The sequence below is a fragment of the Phoca vitulina genome, unplaced genomic scaffold (assembly GCF_004348235.1).
Source record: "Phoca vitulina isolate PV1807 unplaced genomic scaffold, GSC_HSeal_1.0 scaffold30, whole genome shotgun sequence".
NCBI lineage: Eukaryota > Metazoa > Chordata > Mammalia > Carnivora > Phocidae > Phoca > Phoca vitulina.
In genome coordinates, this window is record NW_022589733.1 from 23,645,179 (window position 1) to 23,669,306 (window position 24,128).

Below are 24,128 nucleotides of genomic sequence, written 5' to 3' on the forward strand. Positions count from 1 at the left end.
GCCGACTTAGAGCCGCCTTCCCGGAAAACAACTAGTAAGCTGATTCGTGCTCGAGTTGATTGGCATGTTAGCTGACCAATAAGTGTCTCGTAAAGGTAAATCTAGGCGGGGCACTTTCCATCGGGGCGCTCTGATTGGGCAGGGCTGTGCGGGTTGCGGTCTGTTGAGACTCCTGGCGGGTGCTGCTGCTGCGCGTCAGCGGGGACAGGTAACCTCTGGCTCAGGGTGGTGGGCTATGAGGGAAGAGTTAGGGACGGCGACCCTCGGGAGAAGCAGATGGGCCTCGGAGAGTTTTGCGGCGCCGCTAGAGCTGCTGGGTCGGGGGCCTGAAAGCGCAGCCGCCCCAGCGGGTCCCTGGGGCCAGGCTCCACGAGGCCTCTGGAACCGGGGCCTGGACTGGAACCGGGGCCTGGACTGGAACCGGGGCCTGGACTGGACTCGGGGCCGGGGCAGCCGCCTGGCTACAGCGCAGCGGGAGAGAGGCATATTGTAGCCCCCTAAGCGCCGGTGGCGGAGTGGCCGCGGGTGGCCTTGCCGAGGACCAAGACCTTGGGAGGATCACGGTTGCCCTTGACTACCCGCCCAAAGCTGAGGTTTTAATCCCCCAGGGGCGGGCGAGGAGGTTGTGGGGGTTGGGGCGCGAGGGTGGTCTAGATGGGTGTAATTCCCCTATGAGCCATTTCCTGAATTCTTAAAACTAGCTGGTACTGGTTCAGGTTCATCTGGAAGCACTTCCTATGCCCCATCATGTTCTGCTGTTACTTTTAAAGAGAGTCTGCATTTCCCGGTGTGCTTTAAGTTCGCTAACAGTTTGCTATTAAAGGACCATACTAATCCTGAAATACTTATTTAGCAATCGTTGTACTAGATGTTGAAGCTGTTCCCCTATGGTGAGCAAAAAAGCCAGTCATGATTCTCACGGGGGTGGAACTTACAGCCTGATGGGGGAGATGGACATGGAGCAAGCAGTCCAATGGGTGTGGAAGTTATAAAGGAAGACACTTGGAGCTATGAGGAAAAAAAAAGATAGGGAGAATCTGGGATCAAGAAGGAGAAGGCTTCCTTAAATCAGTGTCTTCGGAATTGATATATCAAAATTGAGGAGTTAACTAGGAAATGGGCAAGAGTGGGGCAGGGTAGACAGCTTACTTGGCAAATGAAGAGCACATTGAAAGGTTCTACCACTGGATCCTTAAACCCAAAGGCCGGTGTGATTTAAGGTACTCAAGACCTTTACAGCCTGTGCTGGGAAGTAGAATCTCCATCCTTTCTGCCACCTTCCAGTGGATATACAATACATACAGCGTTCCAGTATATATTGAATAAATGAATTTGTGATGGTGACATGGCTTTTAAGAGTCCCTGCCTCTGTAGGGCTTATAGTGAATATATTGGATCCTTACATCATTTTGCAGTTCTTTCTATATGACTGTCTCCCCGTTGAGGGCATAGACTCATTCATCTTGGTTCCTGGCACAGTATGCATTTATATATGTTGAATGAGTAAGCAAAATGGGAGATTTACGAGTCTTTTGGAATACAGCTTATTTACCTCAGCCTGTTTAGAGGAGGAGCAGGGAACATTTTGAAACTGCTCAGATGTTGCTCAGTCAGAACTGGCACTGTACATTCATTTTTGCCACCATTAAGATTCATTGAGAGTCATGATGAGGAGGGATGTGGTGTGGCAAAGTTTCTAAAAACCCTAGCCTTGACTCCTTTGCAAGGACATAAAAGTCCTTATCGGTGGGAGTTTTGGTCTGCTCTTGGGCTCTTTCAGCCCCCGTGTTTCACCATCTTTTTGGCCAAAGGGCTTTGGTTTGAGTAATGAGTTGATTGAATTGTGAATTAATCATTTGAAATTGTGATTAACCATAAATCACTGTGTACATCTTCATCTTCCTTAGAAGGGAAGAAACAACTTTGCACTAAGTGACTTGAAGTAATAGCATCCATGTTCCTTTAGTGCTTTCCAGTTTACAAGTTGCTTCCAAATAACTGATGGGTATTGAGTCTCACAACAGCCGGGTGGAGTAGGCAGAGTTAGATACTACTTTTTTTACAAAAGAAACAGGGCTCAGTGGGTTAAGCGTCTGCCTTCCGCTCAGGTCATGATCTCAGAGTTCTGGGATCGAAGCAGGGAGTCTGCTTCTCCCTCTGCCCCTCCCCCACACTTGTGCCCCTGTGTTCGCTCTCTCTCTCTCAAAAAATAAATCTTTAAAAAAAAAAAACCCAAAAAACAAAAAAAGGAAACAAAAGGAAACAAATTTGGGACAAAGTGACTTTTTTATGGTTAGAGTTGGGTCTTGAACTCTAGAGACTAATGTCAGCCAGAGGGTTCCCATTTTCCCAGTGCTGATGGCACTATGGCACCATGCCAGTGACTGGCACCTGCCCACCAAGGGCTGTCACTTTTCTCCATCCTGCCTCTCAGGGAAATCGTAATGGATGTGAAAGGGCTTTGAAATTGTCAAGTTGTTTCATTTCCTAAATTTCTCTCTCTTCTGAACCCCTTTCTCTTTGGCTCTGAGCTGACCTCCTCAGGGTGGCTGCAACATCCTCACCTCCTAGTAACCTAATAGCTGGGAAGGTAGCAGTCAGCCTGCCAGTTGTTCTGGGGGTGCTCAGGCTAGATGGAGGCAGGTATAGTCCTACTTGCAGGCAGTCCCTTGTATAACTAGGCCCATCCCCAGGTCCACTGCTGTTGACAGCAGCCTCCCCAAGATGGTCAGGCCAAACCTAGAGACCCTGGCTTTAGGGATAATGGGACTTTGCAAGATTCTAGGCATGTAGATGAACACAGAGCTGGAGGGGGCCTTAGAGTTCATCTCGTATGGACCCCTCCATTTGTTGGTGAGGTGAAGTGACTCTGTAAGGGTTTACAGCTGGGACTGGAACCCAGGTCTCCTGAGCATCCTCCCAGCCCTAGTAGGCTTCTCTGCTGGATTGTAAACCATGAGGTTTTTATTCCCATTTCCTAATTCCTGGCCAAGCCTTGGCACAGAGGATGCAGTGTACATCTTCATATTTTGGAATAAATGAACACATGAAGAAAACACTCCTGCTCTACTTGATGTGTTGGTGTATTGAACCTATTGAGGTTGTCATGGGAAGGAAGAACACGTGGAGCTCTTGTTTGCTGGTGCAGCAAGTTTTGCTTCGATAATGATTTTAGCCTTGGATGTTACAACATAGAGGTTTTAGGATCAAACAGCTTACCGGTGTCCTGCTTTGACTTGGCCTGAGAAGCCAGGAGTCTTGTGTAATGCCTACATATCTTAGTTTCAATTCCCCCTAATTTTCCTTCATTTTTTCTGTGGTTAGTTCCATAGGGTTATTTTCAAGATGGACTCGACCCTAACAGCAAGTGAAATCCGGCAGCGATTTATAGATTTCTTCAAGAGAAATGAGCACACCTATGTTCACTCATCTGCCACCATCCCATTGGATGATCCCACTTTGCTCTTTGCCAATGCGGGCATGAACCAGGTAAGGGTTTTTTCCTTTTTCTTTCTTTTTTTTTTAAGATTTTATTTATTTATTTGACAGAGAGAGACACAGAGAGAGAGGGAACACAAGCAAGGGGAGTGGGAGAGAGAGAAGCAGGCTTCCCGTGGAGCAGGGAGCCGGATGCGGGGTTCGATCCCAGGACCCTGGGATCATGACCTGAGCCAAAGGCAGACGCTCAACGACTGAACCACCCAGGCGCCCCTTCTTTTTTTTAACTTTTTTTTTTTTGCCCAGCGTGGGGCTTGAACTTATGACCCCGAGGTTCAAGAGTCACATGTCCTACTGACTCAGCCAACCAGGTGCCCCTAGTCTGTATGAAGTTTTGCCTTTATTATTCTAAGGAAAAAGCTGTGTTTTTTTAGAGTCATTGGCTAGGTTAATCTTGCTGAGCCCTGAAGAGACCTATTGACCCAGCTACCGTGATTCTCCTTCAAGTCTTCATTTTCTTTGTTTTTTTCTATATCTTTTTCTTTTCTTTTCTTTTTTTAAAGATTTTATTTATTTATTTGAGAGAGAGAGCACAAGCAGGGGGAGCAGGAGAGGGAGAAGCAGGCTCTTCACTGAGCAGGGAGCCCGATGGGGGGCTCCATCCCAGGATCCTGATAATCATCATCTTAGCCAAAGGCATATGCTTAATGGACTGAACCACTCAGGGACCCCCCCCCCTTGTTTTTTTCTTTATAAAATAAGTGAGTACTTCAAGATTCTTTTCAAAGCTTTGCTTTCATTCCCATTCTGAGCCATTCACCTTTTTTGATTTTTTTAAACTTTTCTATTATTTTTATTTTTTTAATTTTAAAGATTTATTTATTTAGAGAGAGAATGTGTGCGTGTGGGGGGGTGGGTGGGAGGGGTAGTGGGAGAGGAAGGGAGAATCTCAAGCAGACTCTCCGCTGAGCTTGGAACCCCACATGGGGCTTGTCCCAGGACCCTGAGATCATGACTTAAGCCAAAATCTAAAAGTCAGATGCCCATATTGATTTTTTTTTAAACTCTTTCTTGAAGCTTCTGCCACCAATGCCAATTTGGGTCCACTACTGATGAAACTTTATTAGTAGGATTTATGTTTGGGGCAGTTGAGCTATAAAAGATAATTTGAAAGTTTGGTTGTGATATTGAACACTGTTTATCAGGCTGATTGTGGACTGGAAGTGGATTCAGGTTACATAGTGTCTTCAGGGCTTTCCTTGGTGGTTTTCTTGGAACGCTCTTTACCCCAGTGGACCGACTGGCCCTTAGAATGTGTCTCACTCTGCACTAAGTGATAAGTTGACATTTTCTTTTCTTTCCTGGCATAGAAAATTAGAAGCAGTGGGAACATTTTCTTTCTTTCTTTTTTTTTTTTAAGACTTTTAATTTATTCATTAGAGAGAGAGAGAGCCAGCGAGAACTTGAGTACAGGGGAGGGTCAGAAGCAGACTCTCTGCTGAGCAGGGATCCCAGGACCCTGGGATCATGACCCGAGCCAAAGGCAGACACTTAACCAACTGAGCCACCCAGGCGCCCCAGTGGGAACATTTTCTGTCTTGTATAACATTAACTTACAATTATACACATGTTTTCAATTATGTGTGTGCGTCGAGTCCTTTGTCTACACCTGGAATAGGGGGCACTAATTTTATGTGGACTTGCAAGGGGGTGGGTTTTTGGAACACTGGGAAGGTTCTGTTCTACTCTGGCATTCCTAGGCATGGGTTTTGTCTTCTCCCACATGTGCCGACTGTACTTGTTAGAGGAACCATGGGAGTCCAGTGCGCTAACGTTCTCTGAGTAACAGTAATGATTAGACTGTTGTGTGTCACACTTACTTTGTGCCAGGCACTGTTCTCTGTCTTTTACGTGAGCTGACTCATTTAATCCTCACTCTGTATTGATGCACTGACAGCTCAAGTAAATTGCCCAAGCTGACGTAGCTGGTGAATGCTGGAGGGTAGATTGGAACCCGGTAGTTGTTTGCTTAACTTCTGTGCTATACCGCTTCGTAATCAGAAATACCTTGATGGGTTTTTGCTCCTTTAAAAAAAAAAAAAAGTTTAAAAATAGTATTTATTAGGCATCTGCCCTTTTTCAGGTACTATGCTAGGTACTGGATATACAAAGATAAGTAATAAAGTTTTTGCTTTTAAGGAGTTCATGGTCTAGTTTAGAACTGTCAAATGGAACTTCCGCAATGATGGTAATGTTCTATAGCCGGGTGCCCAGCATGGCAGCCACCAGCCATGCGTGATGGTTTTTTTTTTTTTTAGGTTTTTAAATTATTTATTTACTTATTTAAGTAATCTCTACAGCCGGCATGGGACTCGAACTTACAACCCTGAGATCAGAAGTTGCATGCTCCACTGACTGAGTCAGCCAGGCACCCCATGCATGGTTATTGAGCTAATGTGACTGAGGAACAGAATTTTTTGTTTTTAAAAAATTTTAATTAATTACTAATAATTTCATTTTAATTAATTGTACAAGTCATAGGTGACTAGTGGTTACCAAATTGGTCAGGTCTAGTGGGAAAATAAAGCAAAGTTACATAACAATGATACGTCAAAGTATAACTTGATAAATCCTCAGAGCAAAATAATACCTTCTCTCTGCACATCAGTCGTTCATCAAGTTGTGCTGATTTTTTTTTTTTTTTTAAAGATTTTATTTATCTATTTGACAGAGAGAGACACTGCGAGAGAGGGAACACAAGCAAGGGGAGTGGGAGAGGGAGAAGCAGCTCCTGGCTGAGCAGGGAGCCCGATGCGGGGCTCGATCCCAGGACCCTGGGATCATGACCTGAGCTGAAGGCAGATGCTTAACGACTGAGCCACCCAGGCGCCCCAAGTTGTGCTGATTTTATTCCCTTAATAGATCTCAATTTTTTTTCTTCCTTATCACCATTAAGCCCGCACATCACTTTTTAAAATTTATTTATTTTCTTTTTAAGTAAGTCCTGTGCCCATCGTGGGGCTTGAACTCATGACCCTGAGATCAAGAGTTGCTTGCCCTACCGACTGAGCCATCCAGGCGCCCCCAACACATCACTTTTAGAAAAAGTTCTTCAAGAAAGATGTTATAAGCCCTGACCACCAGAGACTCCTGAGGAAGCTTGGATTTCACCACATCAACCTCTGACTGTTACCACAGATCCAGCAGGTGTTTCCCTGGTACAGGTGGTGTTGCTGGCAATGGTGGGGACCGTTTGAGAACTAGGACCAGGGAGAAGCTGCTCCAAGATAGGCTGCTTCTGCTGTGGCCCCAGCAGGCCACGTGCCTCGCGAGTTTCTGTATTCCAGGCTGATTAAATCACAAACTGAACAGTTTCTGTGTGGTCTCTTCCTGCCACCATGTCACCCCCTGATAGATCTGCAACTCTGTCAAAGCTGAAACGTTCCCTTTCTTTTTTAGTTCAAACCCATCTTTCTGAACACTATTGACCCATCTCACCCTATGGCCAAGCTGAGCAGAGCTGCCAATACCCAGAAGTGCATCCGGGCTGGGGGCAAACACAATGATCTAGATGATGTGGGCAAGGATGTCTATCATCACACCTTCTTTGAGATGTTGGGTTCCTGGTCTTTTGGAGATTACTTCAAGGTAAGCTCAAAGAGGAGGTCTACTAAGACTTCCTGGAAGCAGTGCCTAGCATTTGATGATTTCAGATTATGTTTTGGATGTCTTGTATAAATTGATCCTGAATTTGTCTGGGTTGATAGTGAAGATGTTATAGTTTTATATTTGGATTCCTAGGATCTGGACTGTTTCTACTCAGACTAATAGATTTTGGTTTGGCCACATTCCACATCTTTCTTTTTGTTCTTTTCGTAGGAATTGGCATGTAAGATGGCTCTGGAGCTTCTCACCCAAGAGTTTGGCATTCCAGTTGAGAGACTTTACGTTACTTACTTTGGTGGGGATGAAGCAGCTGGCTTAGAACCAGACCTGGAGTGCAGACAGATTTGGCAAAACCTGGGGTAAGAATGCATCTCACATGTTGAGTGTGGAGGAATGAGGTGATTTCTGACTTGGTGCCACAGTGGGGTATTAGGGCTTGGAGTGCATTGCCATTTCCTGTTTTGGGCTATGCATTTTGAGGTGGAGGGGGGAGTGACTGGGAGCAATTATCCTTTGGTGCGTTTGTTGCCTTTTCTTTCTTTCTTTCTTTCTTTCTCTTTCTTTCTTTCTTTCTTTCTTTCTTTTCTTTCTTTTTCTTTCTTTCTTTCTTTCTTTCTTTTTCTTTCTTTCTTTCCTTTCTTTCTTTTCTTTCTTTCCTTTTCTTTTCTTTCTCTTTCTTTCTTCTTTTCTTTTTCTTTCTTTCCTTCTTTCCTTTCTTTCTCTTTCTTTCTTCTTTTCTTTTTCTTTCTTTCTTTCCTTCTTTCTTTCCTTCTTTCCTTCCTTCTTTCCTTCCTTCTTTCCTTCCTTCTTTCCTTCCTTCCTTCTTTCCTTCCTTCTTTCCTTCTTCTTTCCTTCTTTCTTTCTTTCTTTCTATTTTTTTAAGAATTGTTTGAGAGAGAGTGACAGAGGTGAGTAGGGGGAGGGGCAGAGGGAGAGGGAGAGAGAATCTCAAGCAGGCTCCATGATGAGCAGGGAGCCAAACACAGGGCTCAGTCATGACCTGAGCCAAAACCAAGAGTCAGACACTTAACTGACTGAGGCACCCAGGCGCCCTGTTCATTTTCTTATGCTTTTTACTTTAACTCTTAAAAAAGGCAAAGCTTTTTATTACACTTAGCACAGTCTCTCTGTTTCATTCATTTATTAATTACTTTTACTCTAGTAATATTATTCCAATCCAGCTTCCCCTGGTACTTGGTCTGAAACCCCTCCTTGGTTAGATTCTGTGGTCTACATGTACTTGGACATTTAGAGCAGTAACACACTTGAACCTTAAATACTACTCTTGATTGGGAATCCTGTTTTTTTTTTTTTTTTAAGATTTTATTTATTTATTTGACAGAGAGAGACACAGCGAGAGAGGGAACACAAGCAGGGGGAGTGGGAGAGGGAGAAGCAGGCTTCCCGCCGAGCAGGGAGCCCAATGTGGGGCTCGATCCCAGGACCCCGGGATCATGACCTGAGCCGAAGGCAGACGCTTAACGACTGAGCCACTCAGGCGCCCCGGGAATCCTGTTTTGCTTGGCTTGTGTATATCTGGACTCTCTTTATCCATTGTGCACAATCTTTTCTGAGTGCTGTGTTACCTAGCAGCTCTCAGCAGAGTTCAATATTTTAGAAATAATTTTAATCTTATTAAATTCCTTTTGTTATCATTTTAAGGTGAAAAACTTGACTCAATTGGGGCATAGAAAAGTGACTTGAAATACTCAGCAGGCGTTTTAATGCTTCTAGTGTTTCCATTTTTTAAAATGAAGGAACAGGGGCCCTGGGTGGCTCAGATGGTTAAGCGTCTGCCTTCGGCTCAGGTCATGATCCCAGGGTCCTGGGATCGAGCCCCACGTCGGGCTCCTGGCTCAGCGAGAAGCCTGTTTCTCCCTCTCCCTCTGCCTCTCTCCCTCTCTATCTCTATGTCTCAGATGAATAAATAAAATCTTTAAAAAAATAAATAAGTAAAATAAAAAATAAATAAAATGAAGGAACATTTGCAAAGAAAGTATTTGCTTAAATTCTGGTCATATTGAGCATAGATGTTTTCATTTTCATGTGTTCCTTTCTAGGCTCTATCCCTATCTTTTCTCATTTTTATTTAGTTATGATATTTTGTTTACTTATGTATATCTTATATTCTCTTGTAGTCACTCGTGAGAATCCTGTCCTGCTTCTTTAGTCCCTGCTGTGCAGGCTCAGCATTAGTCATTGCCAAGGAGGGCGCCTTTTTTTTTTTTTAAATAGAAATGAATAAGGATCTCCTTTTGTAGTAGATGCAAATCTGGGCAGAATCCTTGTCAATGGCTATAACTGGGCTTATCTTCCCTACTCTCCGCAGGCTGGATGACACCAAAATCCTCCCTGGCAACATGAAGGATAACTTCTGGGAGATGGGTGACACAGGCCCATGTGGTCCCTGCAGTGAGATCCACTATGACCGGATTGGTGGCCGGGATGCTGCACACCTCGTCAACCAGGATGACCCCAATGTGCTGGAGATTTGGAACCTTGTGTTCATCCAGTATAACAGGTGGCCTTGGGGCCCGGAACTGTTGCTGCTAATAGCAGCACCTTTCCCTAAGCCAAGTAGAGAAAGAGGAACTCAGAGCACAAGGCTATGTTCTCATCCTCATCTTTGGGGACAGTGGAGCAGAGCCAAAGCAGGCACTAAAGGCATCTGGGCATCTTGTGGACGTTATTTAGATTTTCTCTCTCAGGTTTTCTTTCCCTCTGATCTCTGAGACACGGCTGGACCTAATCTTTTGTAAATTAGTTTTATTCCACATAGTACCTGCTTCAGGACTATTCCTATAATGTCATTTTTGCGGTAATTTGGACTGCGATTGTATTTTATTTGAATTTTTTAAGATTTTATTTATTTTATTTATTTGACACAGAGACAGACAGAGTGGGGGAGAGAGGGAGAGGGAATCTGAAGCAGACTCCGCACTGAGTGCAGATCCTGATGAGGGACTCAATCCCACAACTATGAGATCATGACCTAAGCCGAAACCAGGAGTCGGACGCTTAACCAACTGAGCCACCCAGGCACCCCTATGGACTGCGATTTTAAAGCTCATTTCCGGGACGCCTGGGTGGCTCAGTTGGGCTGGGAGCCTGCTTCCCCCTTTGCCTGCCATTCCCCCTGCTCGTTCTTTCTCCCTCTCTGTCAAATAAATAAATAAAATCTTTTTAAAAATTATTTAAAAAACTCATTTGCTTGAGGCTTGCCTCACTTTTTTTTTTTTTTTTTAAGATTTTATTTATTTGAGAGAAAGTGAGAGAGCACAAGTGGGAGGGAACAGCAGAGGCAGAGGGAGAAGCAGACTCCCCACTAAGCAGGAAGCCCAATGCGGGGCTCCATCCCAGGACTCTGGGGTCATGACCTGAGCCGAAGGCAGATGCTTAACCAACTGAGCCACCAAGTGCCTGCCTCACTCTTTAATAGGCCCCAGAGTACTTCATCCCTTTTCCCCTCCACTCTCCTCCCACCAAATCAGGCAGAGGCAGATGACAAATAGTCAGAGCCTGTAATCTGTGCTACATAACCGAGTTTTAACCAGTGGAAAAAGGTGGCACTTAGAGTCCTTGTTTCAACTTCCTCTTTCTCTGGATCCTGCAGGGAAGGCGATGGCATTTTGAAACCTCTTCCTAAGAAAAGCATCGACACAGGGATGGGTCTGGAGCGACTGGTGTCGGTACTGCAGAATAAGATGTCCAACTACGACACTGACCTTTTTGTTCCTTACTTCGAAGCCATTCAGAAGGTACTGGTCCTATTGCAAACATTGCAGACATCTGGAGGTTTCTAGGTTGGACTCTTAGCAATACTGTCAAAGATAAAATAATCCTATCTTTGCCAGCTAAGGGTACCTGTGACTATCTGTCAGTTTAATTGTTAATAACCTAAGAGGCTCTTGAGTACAAGGCACTGTGGTTTGTTGAGTGCAGGGACCTGACTGGAGGCTCTTTACTCTTGCTGTCCCCTTTCTTGGTGTTAAAAGATCTGGCAAGAGGGTCATCCTGCCCCCCATGCCTGCTCAGTCCTCTTGGAATCTTCTAGGGCAAGGCAGTGTCAGAAGGGTGTTTCCTAATGAGCCGTCTCCTGGTTTTTATCTGTAGGGCACAGGTGCCCGGCCATACGCTGGGAAAGTTGGTGCTGATGATGCCGATGGGATCGATATGGCCTATCGGGTGCTGGCTGACCATGCCCGGACCATCACCGTGGCATTGGCCGATGGTGGCCGACCTGACAACACAGGGCGGGGGTAAGTCTGTTACACACGGGGCAGCGTTAGGACTGCCACTGTGAGTTTGATGACTCTCTGTGGAACTTAAAGCCATTCTTTATTCTTGTTTTCTTTGCCTTTTAGGTGGTTGGAGGGATCCCTATATTTTTTTAGGGATTAAGAGAGTTTTAGCTTGGGTTACAGAGTCCCACTATAGTAAATCTTTGCTGCTAAGTACAAGATAAGATAGAGATTGTATTTTAGGTTGTCTGGTAGGATATTGGCAGGGTGGGATGGGGTAGATACTGATTAGCCCCGGGTAATTTTATTACTGATAGGCAGGACCTGGGATTTGGGTCATCAGCCATCTGGGCTGAACTTGCCTCCATCTCTGGGTCAGCAGGATGTGGTAGAAAAACAAACCAGGGTTACCCTTGATGCATATTTGTGGGTATATTCCTGAGTTTTCTGCTGGAATTAATGTTAATGACCTCTGGGGCTCACAAAAAGGTCTTAGGATAAAAGAAAGTCTCTGAAAGAGAAAGACAAAAAGCTGGTCATGTTGCTTTGGGGAGAATTCCAAAAGCCCTATTACAAAATGCCTAGCTGGGAAGGTTGTCTAGAGGAGGTGGTCTTCTGCCTGTTTCAGGTATGTGTTGAGACGGATTCTCCGCCGGGCTGTTCGATATTCCCATGAGAAACTCAATGCCAGCAGGGGGTTCTTTGCCACGTTAGTAGACGTTGTCGTCCAGTCCTTGGTAGGTGTATCTCCTTGCTTAACTTCTGTTCTCCTAATGCACGTAGCTTAGAGGGATGGGGTGGGAGTTAGCATACTGTTAATGAGAGTTTTTAGGGGGGTCATGGAATGGTCCCTGTCTTCATTGAGCCCACGTCTCTGTTTCCCCTTTGCCAGGGAGACGCATTTCCTGAGCTGAAGAAGGACCCAGATATGGTGAAGGACATCATTAATGAAGAAGAAGTGCAGTTTCTCAAGACTCTCAGCAGAGGACGCCGCATCTTGGACCGGAAAATACAGAGCCTGGGAGATTGTAAAACCATTCCTGGTAAGGACCGGTTTGTTCCTTTCTTCATCCAGGCTGGTTCATCTTTCCAGAAGAGGCAAGCCCTTTTTCAAAATTGACAGTGGAGTCCCGTGTCTCCCAAGGGCTAAGGATAGCTTGGTTATACTGCTTTTGGTATAAAATGGGGTTTATAGTAAAATTGTAAAAGTAATATGTTATTGTGGTAAAGTATTTAAATAACACAGAAGTTAAAAATGAAGATTCTCTTTCCTAAACTCATTTCTCAGAGGTAACAGTTCTTAAGAGTTTGTTGTATAACTACTCAGGGCTTTTTTCTATTTGCATACACATGTATGTAGGGGCCTGTGTATGTGTTTTCCAGCAAAAATGGGAATATATGGTATATAGTGTTGTGCAACTTGGCTTTTTTTCTTTTTTGTTTTTTCTAGACTGGAAAATTCCAGAAAAAAATTTTTTTTAATTTGTATTGCAGTATAATGAACAAGGGGAAAACCTGATGAATTTCCACAAACTGAACAGACTTGTGTTCTGATTAAGAAACAGAACTTTACCAGGAGACCTCTTGTACTTCCTCCAGGTCAATTCTGAAAGAGTTGATGGATTTTCTGGACAAGTGAACAGAATCAATATTAACTTGCCTTGTCTCCAGTTCCTTCTGTCACTGTCAGCTTCCTTTGGGAAGGGCTTGGGGTGGCAAAGGAGGGGACTTCCTGTGTCATTCTTACACAGTTCCTTTGTGCTGTGTAGGGGACACTGCTTGGCTCCTCTATGACACCTATGGGTTTCCAGTGGATCTCACTGGACTGATTGCTGAAGAGAAGGGCCTGGTGGTGGATATGGATGGATTTGAAGAGGAGAGGAAACTGGCCCAGGTAAAGAATTTGGGGAGTGAGCAGGAAACCCGACACCAAACAAGGCAGGACTTGGCAGCAAAGAACAAGAGTTTCCTTCCATTAAAGTTTTTGGAATTCTATTTTTCCCAAGACCAGTGAGTGTCAAGCAGGGGCAGTTTGGCCCCAGGGGATATTTGGCAGTAATGTATGAAGTTATTTTTTGGTTTTCACAGCTGAGGGTGGAATGCCACCAGCATTAAGTGGGTAGAGGTCAAGGATGCTGCTTAACATCCTACAGTGGACAGCCTCCTAGAACAAAGAATTAACCTGGCCCCAAATGTTGGTAGTGCTGAGACTGAAAAACTGTTATAGAGCTTTATATTGGGCTTAGTTTAGCAATTTGGAGTCCTTCAGAATTCTTTTTCCCACATTAGGGTAACTTTTGGTTATTTCTCTTACTGGCAGCTGAAATCACAGGGCAAGGGAGCTGGTGGGGAAGACCTCATTATGCTGGACATCTATGCTATTGAAGAGCTCCGGGAGAAGGGTCTGGAAGCAACAAATGATTCCCCAAAATATAATTACCATTCAGACTCCAGTGGGAGCTACGGTACGTTCGTGTGTTACTGTGCGTACCTCGGCCGAGTCTCCAGATTAGGAACCTGGGGTGACTGGCAGAGCCTCTCCTGGAGTGCTGTGGAGTCACGTTCTGTAATTTTATACTTCTAGAGACCCGGGGCAACTAATCTTCTACCTCTTCATTTTGGAATAATTATAGATTCATAGGAAGTTGTGAAAAAACTTAGGGACAGTCTTCGTACTCTTTACCCAGTTACCCTAATTGTAACACCTTTCAGGAAACCAGGAAATTGGCATTGATACAATGTTCGGTGGCTGTTGAATTTTGCATCAGGATAGCGGCAGTCCAGGGGCGCCTGGCTGGCTCGGTAGATCATGTGACTGTTGATCTTGGGGTCATGAGTTCAAGCCCCACAATGGGTACAGAGATTACTTAATTTAAATAAGTAAATTAAAGTTAAGAATCAAAAGAAAGAAACAGGCAATACGTGTTTTCGCTTCTTCACTTCAGCAGAGATCCCTGAATCTATCCAAGCAAGCCCACAAAATGAGTACATTCTTTGTGAATTGACCTTGGAAGTAGGGAATGTATTACTACTCCTAAATACTTCTCAGATTTGCTAGGTTACTGTTCAATAGCTCAGAGACAGAGTGACCAGAACTGTCCCAGTGATGTGAAAGTCTCCCCTGGAAAGCCTCTCGGTCCCAAGGTCACTCTGCTGACTGTTAACATTCCCTGCTGTTAAGCCTTTTTGTGGAGTCTAATGGTCTTGCTTGTAAAATAAAATTAGACAATTAAGACCTAAGGAGAGTTTGAGAAATAGAATCCAGCAGATGACGACCACGAATGTGTGAAAGAAGTCACTGACCCTGCTTTCCCCTTCTGTGCAGCCTTCGAGAGCGCGGTGGCTACAGTGCTGGCCCTGCGCAGGGATAAGATGTTTGTGGAAGAAGTGTCCACGGGCCAGGAGTGTGGTGTGGTGCTGGACAAGACCTGTTTCTATGCTGAGCAAGGCGGGCAGACCTATGATGAAGGCTACCTGGTGAAGGTTGAGGACAACAGTGAAGATGTGAGCCGGCAGTTCATCCTTGTTAGCCAGGGATGGGGGCGTCCCAACAGAGGGCCGGGCCTGGCCTGGGGTGGCTTTTCTGGCTCCTCACACTCTTGGCCTTGGGGAGCAGACATAACCGATCTTTGGGTGTGGTCCATCGTCAGTGTTTCTGAGGCCAAGGGAGCTGTGTCTTGTACCACTGATCCCACTGCCATTAGGTCCCACTTAGCAGGATCCCTGCGGTCGGGCTGCACTGGTTGATCCTGGATTCCTCCAGGCTTTCCTCATTAATAAGAAGAGGTAGCTCTCTGGAGGGCAGACTTCCTTGCAGAAGTCTCAGCCTCTAGCTTTGCCATTGCTGACTCTGTGATCTTGGATGAGTTACCTTGTCTCATGGGCTTCAGGTTCCCTACAATGGTTTTAAATTCTCTAAGATGCTCCTTAAGGGAACGTCTGTGTTTCTGTGTATATTATATATGCATATATTTGTACACATATAAAGTGGTCTGTATATTTAATGGTAAATAGCTATGGTTAAACTGTAAAAATGAAACCGTTATTTTACCAGGAAAAGTGAGTTTATTGGGAAATTGCAGAGAATTGCCAATTTGGGACATGCAAGCTATGGCAAAACCACAGGCAAGTCCAGCAAAGGAAGGAGAGGGACTGACATTTCATGGAGAAGGAGGAGGAGGAAGTTGGGAGGGCTTGTTTTAAAGGAAAGTCCCTCGGAGAAAATCACAGCTCTGGGGTGATGATGGTTTCTCATTGGCTGAGTTGCAGGGGTAGTTGATTTCTCCGAGGAGATGCAGTGTGCATCTTTCCTTGTTAGGGCCCCTACTTGATGGTTCTTTCCTGTTGAGATTCTGCTTGGTTCTGTAATTGACAATTCTTTCTGAAATTGACTACTGCTCCTGCTGGAGCTTCCCCTTCTAGCCACCGGGCTCCACCTCAGTGTGGTTCCTTTTTATTAATTTTCAGTGGATAATGGTGCGTGTATATATATACAATAACTATAATGGTATTAATGGTATAATGTATGTATAAGGGTATACACACACACTAGTAAGTAGGGGCTTAGAGAATGTAATATGTATATATAAAGAGAGGATATCATATATATACACACATATATATGTATATATATATCTGGGTTTATTTACATATTGTTCTCCTCCTGGACTCCTCTTAGAAAACAGAGTTCACAGTGAAGAACGCTCAGGTGCGAGGGGGGTATGTGCTGCACATAGGGACCATCTACGGCAGCCTGAGAGTTGGGGACCAGGTCTGGCTGTTTATTGACGAGGTGAGTTATGTTATGCTCCTTGGCACTGGACCTGGTTAGTAATCCTCTCCTTTTTTAATTTAAATATCAGCTTTATCGAGGTATAGTTGACATATAAAATTCCAAGGTATTTCAAGTGTAGGTCATGGTGACTTGATACACGTTATGAAAAGAATTCATCTCCTTTGGCTTTAAATTGGTCCAGTCATGATTGTAACTCCTAAGTGAAACTGTGAATAGATAGAATATTCTAAGTCAGATGAGGGGTGCAACTGTGAGTTACTAAATGGATATGTTCTCAAGTCAGATGCCGTGATTTTATTTTATTCTATTTATTTATTTTAAGTAACCTACACCCAGCATGGGGCTCAAAACTCATAACCCTGAGATCAGGATTCACCAGCTCTTCCATCTGAGCCAGCCAGGTGCCCCAGATGACAGTGACCTTAGTTGAGATTTATAGACTCATCTCATGGATCGCCTTTCTCCAGATTAACCGTGAATACTTCTTTAGGAGTCCGGGGTCTTGTATTAATTAAGAAATAGGTTCTGTTCATGTGACCGAGCTCCAAATAACAATAGCTGAAAACAAGGCAGAAATGTGTTTCTCAAAGGACAGGCTGATACAGAGGCTCTGCCCCACCAAGTCGTAGGCCCCAGCTTTTCCTTGCTTGTTTTTCTATCCTCATTCCTGGGGTGTTGCCCCTGATTTCATAGTCCAAGAAGGTAGCCACTGGATCCATTTCCAGGCCAGGAGTTGACAAACTTTCTTGTTTGTTTTTGGAAAGTTCCAGATAGTAAATACTTGGGTTTTGTGAGCCATACCATCTCAATCACACTGTACACCTCTCACGTTGTAGATGCTATATAAACACATGGGTATGGCTGTGTTCCCATAAACCCGTTTATAAAAATGGACAAAAGGCTGGATTTTGGCCCACAGGCCATAATTTGCCAACTCTTATTTCTTATTCTAGGCAGTGGGAAAGAGGAAGGGGAAGGCATGTTCCTTCCCTTTTAAGGGTGTGTATCACATCTGCTCACAACCCACTGACCAGAATGTAGTCAGATGGCCACAACTAGCTACAAGGGAAGCAGGGAAATGTAGCCCTTATTCCGGGCAGCCACATGTCCAGCTTAAAATTCTAGCAGTCGGGAAGGAGAGAGCAGGTGTTGGGGGATGACTGGCAGACCTCTCCACCAGCCATCCCTGCCTTTCACAGGCCCGACGGAGGCCCATCATGAGCAACCACACAGCCACACACATCCTGAACTTCGCTCTGCGCTCCGTGCTTGGGGAAGCTGACCAGAGAGGCTCCCTGGTTGCTCCTGACCGCCTTCGGTTTGACTTCACTGCCAAGGGAGCCATGTCCACTCAGCAGATCAAGAAGGCTGAAGAGATTGCCAGTGGGATGATTGAGGCAGCCAAGGTAGGTCAGATTGTGCGTCAGCCCTTGGGTCGTGAGCCCCGCTCCTTCCTGCACCGGCACTTCTCTCCGTGGAGCCTTCTCCTCAGTCCTGATGCTCTTCCTCATTGGACCACATCCTGCCGAGCACTGTTTGAAGCAGTGATTCTCAACTGCATGGGGAGTAGGGAGTGGTGGCATCCCGTGGAGGGGCCTTAGGGCCTCTGGGGAGGGAGCGGAGGGAGGTCTTTGCTCCACTCCCTCCAGAGCTCTTCTGGTTCTGTCTTCTTCACATGTAGCGCATCTTATATGGAAGAAGATTTGGTTCGCAGTTTAGCAAAATAATTGGAAATTCCTATTTTGATCTCCTTGACTTCACATGTGGTGCCTTATTTCAGGAGGCTCAGGGCACGTGATGAGAGCTAGGACTAGAAACCAGAGTCCTGCCTGTAAGACTGGGCTGCCTCTGCCACTTCCTTCTGCACCTCCAGAGAAGATCTTTTCCCAGCTGTTTTCTGTCTTTTTTCCCTGGCAGCCCGTCTACACCCAGGATTGTCCCCTGGCAGCAGCTAAAGCCATCCAGGGCCTACGGGCTGTGTTTGATGAAACCTATCCTGACCCTGTGCGAGTCGTCTCCATTGGGGTCCCAGTGTCCGAGCTGTTGGATGACCCCTCTGGCCCTGCTGGCTCGCTCACTTCTGTTGAGTTCTGTGGGGGAACGTGAGTACATCAGGGGGAGCAGTGGATGGACTCGCTTTTTGTTAATTTGGTGCTCTCCTGGGAGGATGTGAGTAATAGGCTAGACCCACTCTTGTTTTTCTAAGGTCGAAATGAAGTTCTCAGAAATATACTTCCCAGACAATATTCCCAAGGACTTTAGGGTCCTGTGCTCCTGTCAGACCCCTTGGTGTCCGACATTGACATTTCCTAGGTTTGTGATGAAATATTCTTCCTAGGACGGGGAAAAGGATGATCTTAACATTTAGTTCATGGTTGCTTGCTCTTGTGTCCTGGGCTGATCTGACAAGAAGGCCTATGAATTCAGGATTCAGGAAGGCCGTGGAGCACTCACCAAGCTCCTGAGCTGGTCCTAGCCCTTCTCCATTCCTGGGGATTCATGAACCCCATTGTCTCAGGGCCTCTGTGTCAGGCCCCACAGCACACCCAGCTCAGGTTGGCTTGCAAGAGCCACTTGTTTCTTCCAACTTGGAGTCGTCTGTAGCCCTTGGGGTCATTTTGGGATGGTGTGGTGGCCTGGGATGTTCCTGCTTACAGGGGAATCTTGTTGAGAAGAACATTCTTAAGGCCATGGTAGAGCCCATCCGGGGCCTCCTGCAAGCAGCAGGCAGGGAACAGGTGCATGTGTGGAGGATGGGGTAGGGATCTGGGGCACCACATTCCTGGCCTCCCTCTGCCCAGCTGAATTGGGCTTTCACCTGAGTCCCACTCTGCCTTATTAATGCCTCTTTCTACCTTCTTGAGAGCACAGGAAGCTGCTTGCAAAGCCTTTACACCACTGTCACAGTGACTGAAAGTTAATGAGCTTTTGAGGTTCTCTGAGCGCCTGGGGAATAAAACCTTTTTACAGGATTGTGGTGAGATTTTAAAGGTAATCCTTGGATAGTCTCAGCTAGTGGCAGGGACAGAAGAATATAGTTTCTGTTCCAAAGAGGACCAGAAATAGGAATGAACGTAGAGCCTGCCAGCAGGAACGTTCTATTGGGCATTAAGGATAACAAAGCACTTTTGTTTGATCTCATTTAAGTTTCACAATAGTCCCGTGAGGGAGATTTCTCCGCATTTTATACATGAGAACACTGAAGCTCAGAAAGGTGGTGTTTTGCTCAGTGTCAGTGTGTTCTCAGCCCCAGCTAGGCTTTCTCTGACTTTCCTGGGCTTCCTGGCCTGAGTCCTCCCCTGAAATCCACGTGAAGGGCCTCTTCCCACCGTCCCCTTGAGGGAGCTTCCCGGAACTTCAGAGACCTCAGGCCCTCACCATGGGCTCCCGGGTGTGGTAAGGACCAGGGTGTGTGGGCCCTCTTGTCACCGTGGACTTTGTGCTCTGCCATTCAGGCACCTGCGGAATTCAAGTCACGCGGGAGCTTTTGTGATTGTGAGTGAAGAAGCTATTGCCAAGGGCATCCGGAGGATTGTTGCCGTCACAGGGGCCGAAGCCCAGAAGGTGAGCGTGGCAGTTTGTGGCTTGTGGCTTATTTGCACAAGGCAGGAGGAGCGCAGTCTGTGAATCTGGAGTGTAGACGGTTCCGTAGCTGCTGCGCTCAGAATTGGAAGTACAGTGCTCCCCCCGAACTGTCCTCCAGGGACTCCCACCTGGCAGAAGAGAGCCACCACCGCACAGGACTGCTTAGCTGTACTGTGTTTAATCTTTAAAAATATATGTAAATTCTGCCATTGACCCCATCATCTATCTGTCTCTAGGAGGGTAAGGCATAATTTGGCTGTAGCTTCCAGTGTCCCCAGCATTCACGTCTCCCTGGGGGTACATGCCTAGTTCAAGACACATAGTGTACGGGGATAGTTGCCCCGGGGTGGGGACTGGGGCTGGGGCCTGAGGGGTGCTGAGGCTTGAGGATCGATCATTTCGTTGGGGTGAGAAGGGCTTCTGACTTGGGGGTTCTTGGTTATCCCCTGAGCCTGAGGTAGTGCAGCCTTTCCGCTGGTCAGATGTGTGAGGAGGGTGCTCCTTCCCGGGGCATGAGGCGGCCAACACTTGCTCCCTGAAGGCAGAGGAACTTCTGGTGACTTGGGGGTGTGTTGTTCCATAACCTGCCTTCAGTGCTTGCCACAGTTTACAGATGGCACTGAAGCTGAAAGTTACCTGACCAGGTTTACAGCTCTGTCCCTCTCCAGGCCCTCAGGAAAGCAGAGAGCTTGAAGAACACGCTCTCTGTCATGGAGGCCAAAGTGAAAGCCCAGACTGCGCCAAATAAGGATGTGCAGAGGGAGATCGCTGACCTTGGTGAGGTAGGGGCGGCCTCCCTTCTCAGGCCCTGCTCGGGGCTGATACATCAGACACTCCCTGAAGAAGTCTCAGGTCCTGGCTCTCAGTGCAGTGGCTCTTTGACCTGACTTCTGTTGTCTGGCAGCCTTGCAAAGGGGGCTCTGTGGATCCTGGGCTGCGGACCCCTGGAATCTGCTTGCTGCCCCCACTGCCGATGGCAGGGCCTGTTGTAAGCAGGAGTGGGCACCAGTGTTGAGGGGGTTGAGGGAAGGGGTGCCCACTGTTTCCAGGCCTTCTCATGTCTGTTAATACGTGGAGGCTTCCCGTGAGCCCATCATAGGCTGTGTTCACTGCCTGGTAGGGACCAGCTCTTACAGGGGGTCCCAGCTCTCTCTGTCTGCCCCTTTCTCTCTCGCCCTAATGGGTACAGCGCCGTAGTTGCTCATAGAGTGGTCTCCAGGCTACTGGATACCTTTTTGTTTTTTGTTTTCTCTTTCCTTCTGGATACTAGTCAGGGAACACTTTGGTGTTCAAAGCCAGAAGGGTGGGATAGGCTTGGGCCTCGTATCCTAGCTCCTTGTGGTCTGGATTCCAGTGGTATTCTGGTTCTGGTTCCAGGCCCTGGCCACTGCAGTCATCCCCCAGTGGCAGAAGGATGAATTCCGGGAGGATCTCAAATCCCTGAAGAAGATCATGGATGACCTAGACCGGGCTAGCAAAGCCGATGTCCAGAAGCGAGTGAGTGCTGCCATGCTGGTGGCTGGAAGGGAGTCTGAGGACTCATGTGGTGGAGACTGTGTGGTGAGCTGTCTGGGCCTTTGACCTGAGCCTCTCTTCTGGATTTCCTTGCAGGTGTTGGAGAAGACAAAGCAGCTCATTGACAGCAACCCCAACCAGCCCCTTGTCATCTTGGAGATGGAGAGTGGTGCCTCAGCCAAGGCAACCGGGGGGGGCTGGGGGGGGGGGGCTGGGCCTCCACGTGCCGCTCTGTGCCTGTCCACTGCTTGTCTCCTCTTGGGATCTCAGCCCTCTGGTGGCTGAAGTGTGAGCTTTGTGGCTCTGAGTGGAGTGGTGGAGTGGTAGTCTGAGGGCCCGCTCTCTGGGATTGAGGTTAGGCTGAGCCATGGAGGGATCTGTGGCTGGAGAGCTACAGCTCCTGGGGATGGAAGGCAAACCTCAGAGCTGGAGTGTGGGCAGGGCCTTGTGCTTGGGTCCTCTTCCCCGTACAGTCTCCTGGGACCAGCACCTGCTCTTAGAAGGGGGAGGGTGGCAGGGGGTGCTCAGAGAACTGGGCTCTGCAGACTCGCTGCATGGTGGAGAGCATGGCTCCCCTTCCCCAGGCCTGGCCTGACAGCAGCTTTCCCCACAGGCCCTGAATGAAGCCTTGAAGCTCTTCAAGACGCATTCCCCTCAGACCTCTGCCATGCTCTTCACAGTGGACAATGAAGCCGGCAAGATAACGTGCTTGTGTCAAGTCCCCCAGGTCAGAATACCCTGCAGCCCCGTGCCCGTGGGGAGTGGTGTTGGAAGCTTCGTGGTTCTTACAGTTGTTTGCCAAGAGCCTTTTGAGTGTGCAGCCAGTTAGAAACAGCCATCCTCCTGGCCCCGTTTGTCACCTCCTCCGGCACCCCCCCTCTTGGGCCCTCTCCTTGGACACGTTTCACTGTGGTGATACCTGGCTTGGCGACTCCTTGTGCCTCAGCCCTGGCGGCAGCACCCAGGAGGGCAGGAGTGGGGCTCTGTGGCTCCCCCATCCTTTTTCATTTCGTCCCCTCTCCATGTCTTCCTCAGTCTCGTCTTCTGTCCTGACTCCCACTTCTCCTGTCTTCCAGAATGCAGCCAACAGGGGCCTGAAAGCCAGTGAGTGGGTGCAGCAGGTGTCAGGCCTGATGGACGGCAAAGGTGGTGGCAAAGATGTGTCTGCTCAGGCCACAGGCAAGAATGTGGGCTGCCTGCAGGAGGCCCTGCAGCTGGCCACTTCCTTTGCCCAGCTCCGCCTGGGAGATGTGAAGAACTGAGGGGTAGGGGCAGCTTCCGCTGGGAAGCAGCCTGCCTTCACCCGATGCATCCGTCCAGCCAGCTCTCCATCTGCCACGAGGACTTTGGGATCTTGGGACCCTTAAAAACCCCCATCTGTCCTCCTAACCCAGCAGTAACTGGAACTCACTCACCTGGGAGCTGGCCTATGACTCATGGCACACATTACATTTCTGCCCTAAGCCCTACACACCAGCGCCATCGTCTAAAACCACTACCCCAGGATTGCTGTTTATCATCGTCCTGCTCGTGTCTGTAGATAGAGTTCTTTGCGGGCCTGAGGGTCTGGGTCTGTAGGGAGGGATCCTTTTTGCTGCAGAGAATAAAAGGACTCTGTGCAATACCCGATGACGCCATGTGTTCTCCTAACCACCCGCCTCCCGTATGAGCCCCCATGTGACAGCCTGTGGCTCCCACTGGCTTCGGCTTGCGGTCCGCACCAAGTCCAGCTCCAGACTCCTGAACTTTGGGAATAGCCACTGGGATTACCTGAAGACATCGGTGGAGGTGCCCCATAGAATGGGGAATTGGGGGGGGTGAGATGGAGAGAGGCATTCAGCATTGAACAGAAGATGGGCCGTGGGGTTACTGGAAGCAGTTCCTAGGGGAAGCTCTGCATTTCTTAGGCCTGTGTCCCTCCTCCCCTGCCTCGTGATGTTGAGTGGTCTGGGGGAGGTCAGAGGTGTTCTCTGCTGCAGGGGGTATTTCGGGTACCCCTTTGACCCATCATTCCTGGCTTCCTGACCCGAAGATGAAGGGTGAGGTTTGGGACCTGCCTGGTCCTGAGTCCTTCATTCAGATCTGAAGACAGCTGGGTTTGGAAACCCTGTGTGGGGGAGGTTTAAAGGTACTGCTTGCTTGTGCTGGCTCTGGCTGATTTCACGTTTGCTGGGTACAAGAGGTGGCTGTGGGGCCCAGGTTCACTCGGTGCCGCTGACTCGGAAGGAGGGGGAAAGTGGGTCTGTGCTGGGAGAAGACGCAGAGGCTAGCTGTCACCAGCCTGGGGGTGAGGGACTGTCCCGGCTTGCAGTGAGAGAAGCATGCAGGGGGAGGGTGCTGAGGACCTGGCTTCAACAAACACATGCCAGGTGAGGACCCCCAGGGGTACAAAGAATACACAATCCAGTGCAGCAGAGAGGCCGTTTCATCCATCAACAAGCATTACGCCAGCCAGGGCACTGATGATGGCAGGAAGACAAAAGGCCATTGCCTTCTTGGGGGAAGGCAGAGGGGAACATGTATGAGAAAATCACACATATAAGTGCAAAATTAAAATAATTACAACCTACACAAGTGAAAGGACAAAGACATACGGCCTGGGATTGCTCTGGCCCGAGAGGCTAGAGGTTAGCCAGGCCGGCCCAGCTCCCACTTGTGCAGGCCGCCCAGGCCGTCCATCCATCATCCATCGAGATCCCAAGAGTCCTTGCTGCGGCCTCGGGGCTCGGCTGCGCTCGCTATTCTCCCTCCAGGACGGCAGGGGGCTGTGCGGCGCCGCCTGCCGCTATCCCGACAGCCCTCGCGCGGGCGCGCGGCTTTAAGCGAGCGGAAGAACCCGCGCGGAGGCCGGGTCGGCGGGCGGAAGCGGCTCGCACGCCAGGCGCCGC

At 47.8% G+C, this 24,128-nt stretch overlaps 1 protein-coding gene across 1 annotated transcript; it reads left to right on the top strand.

Annotated features, from left to right (window-relative positions):
- Positions 1-134: 134 nt before the first annotated feature.
- On the top strand, positions 135-22,865 carry AARS1 (alanyl-tRNA synthetase 1). The gene is made up of 21 exons (XM_032424327.1): positions 135-208; positions 3,325-3,489; positions 6,898-7,086; positions 7,318-7,463; positions 9,434-9,625; positions 10,718-10,862; positions 11,218-11,363; positions 11,974-12,082; positions 12,238-12,388; positions 13,115-13,239; positions 13,666-13,810; positions 14,671-14,849; positions 16,024-16,137; positions 17,340-17,546; positions 18,058-18,242; positions 19,596-19,704; positions 20,394-20,507; positions 21,103-21,222; positions 21,337-21,423; positions 21,854-21,967; positions 22,317-22,865. Exons 2-21 carry the CDS (start codon positions 3,346-3,348, stop codon positions 22,500-22,502), a joined length of 2,907 nt encoding a protein of 968 aa, XP_032280218.1. The 5' UTR covers positions 135-208; positions 3,325-3,345; the 3' UTR covers positions 22,503-22,865.
- The last annotated feature ends 1,263 nt before the right edge of the window (positions 22,866-24,128 follow it).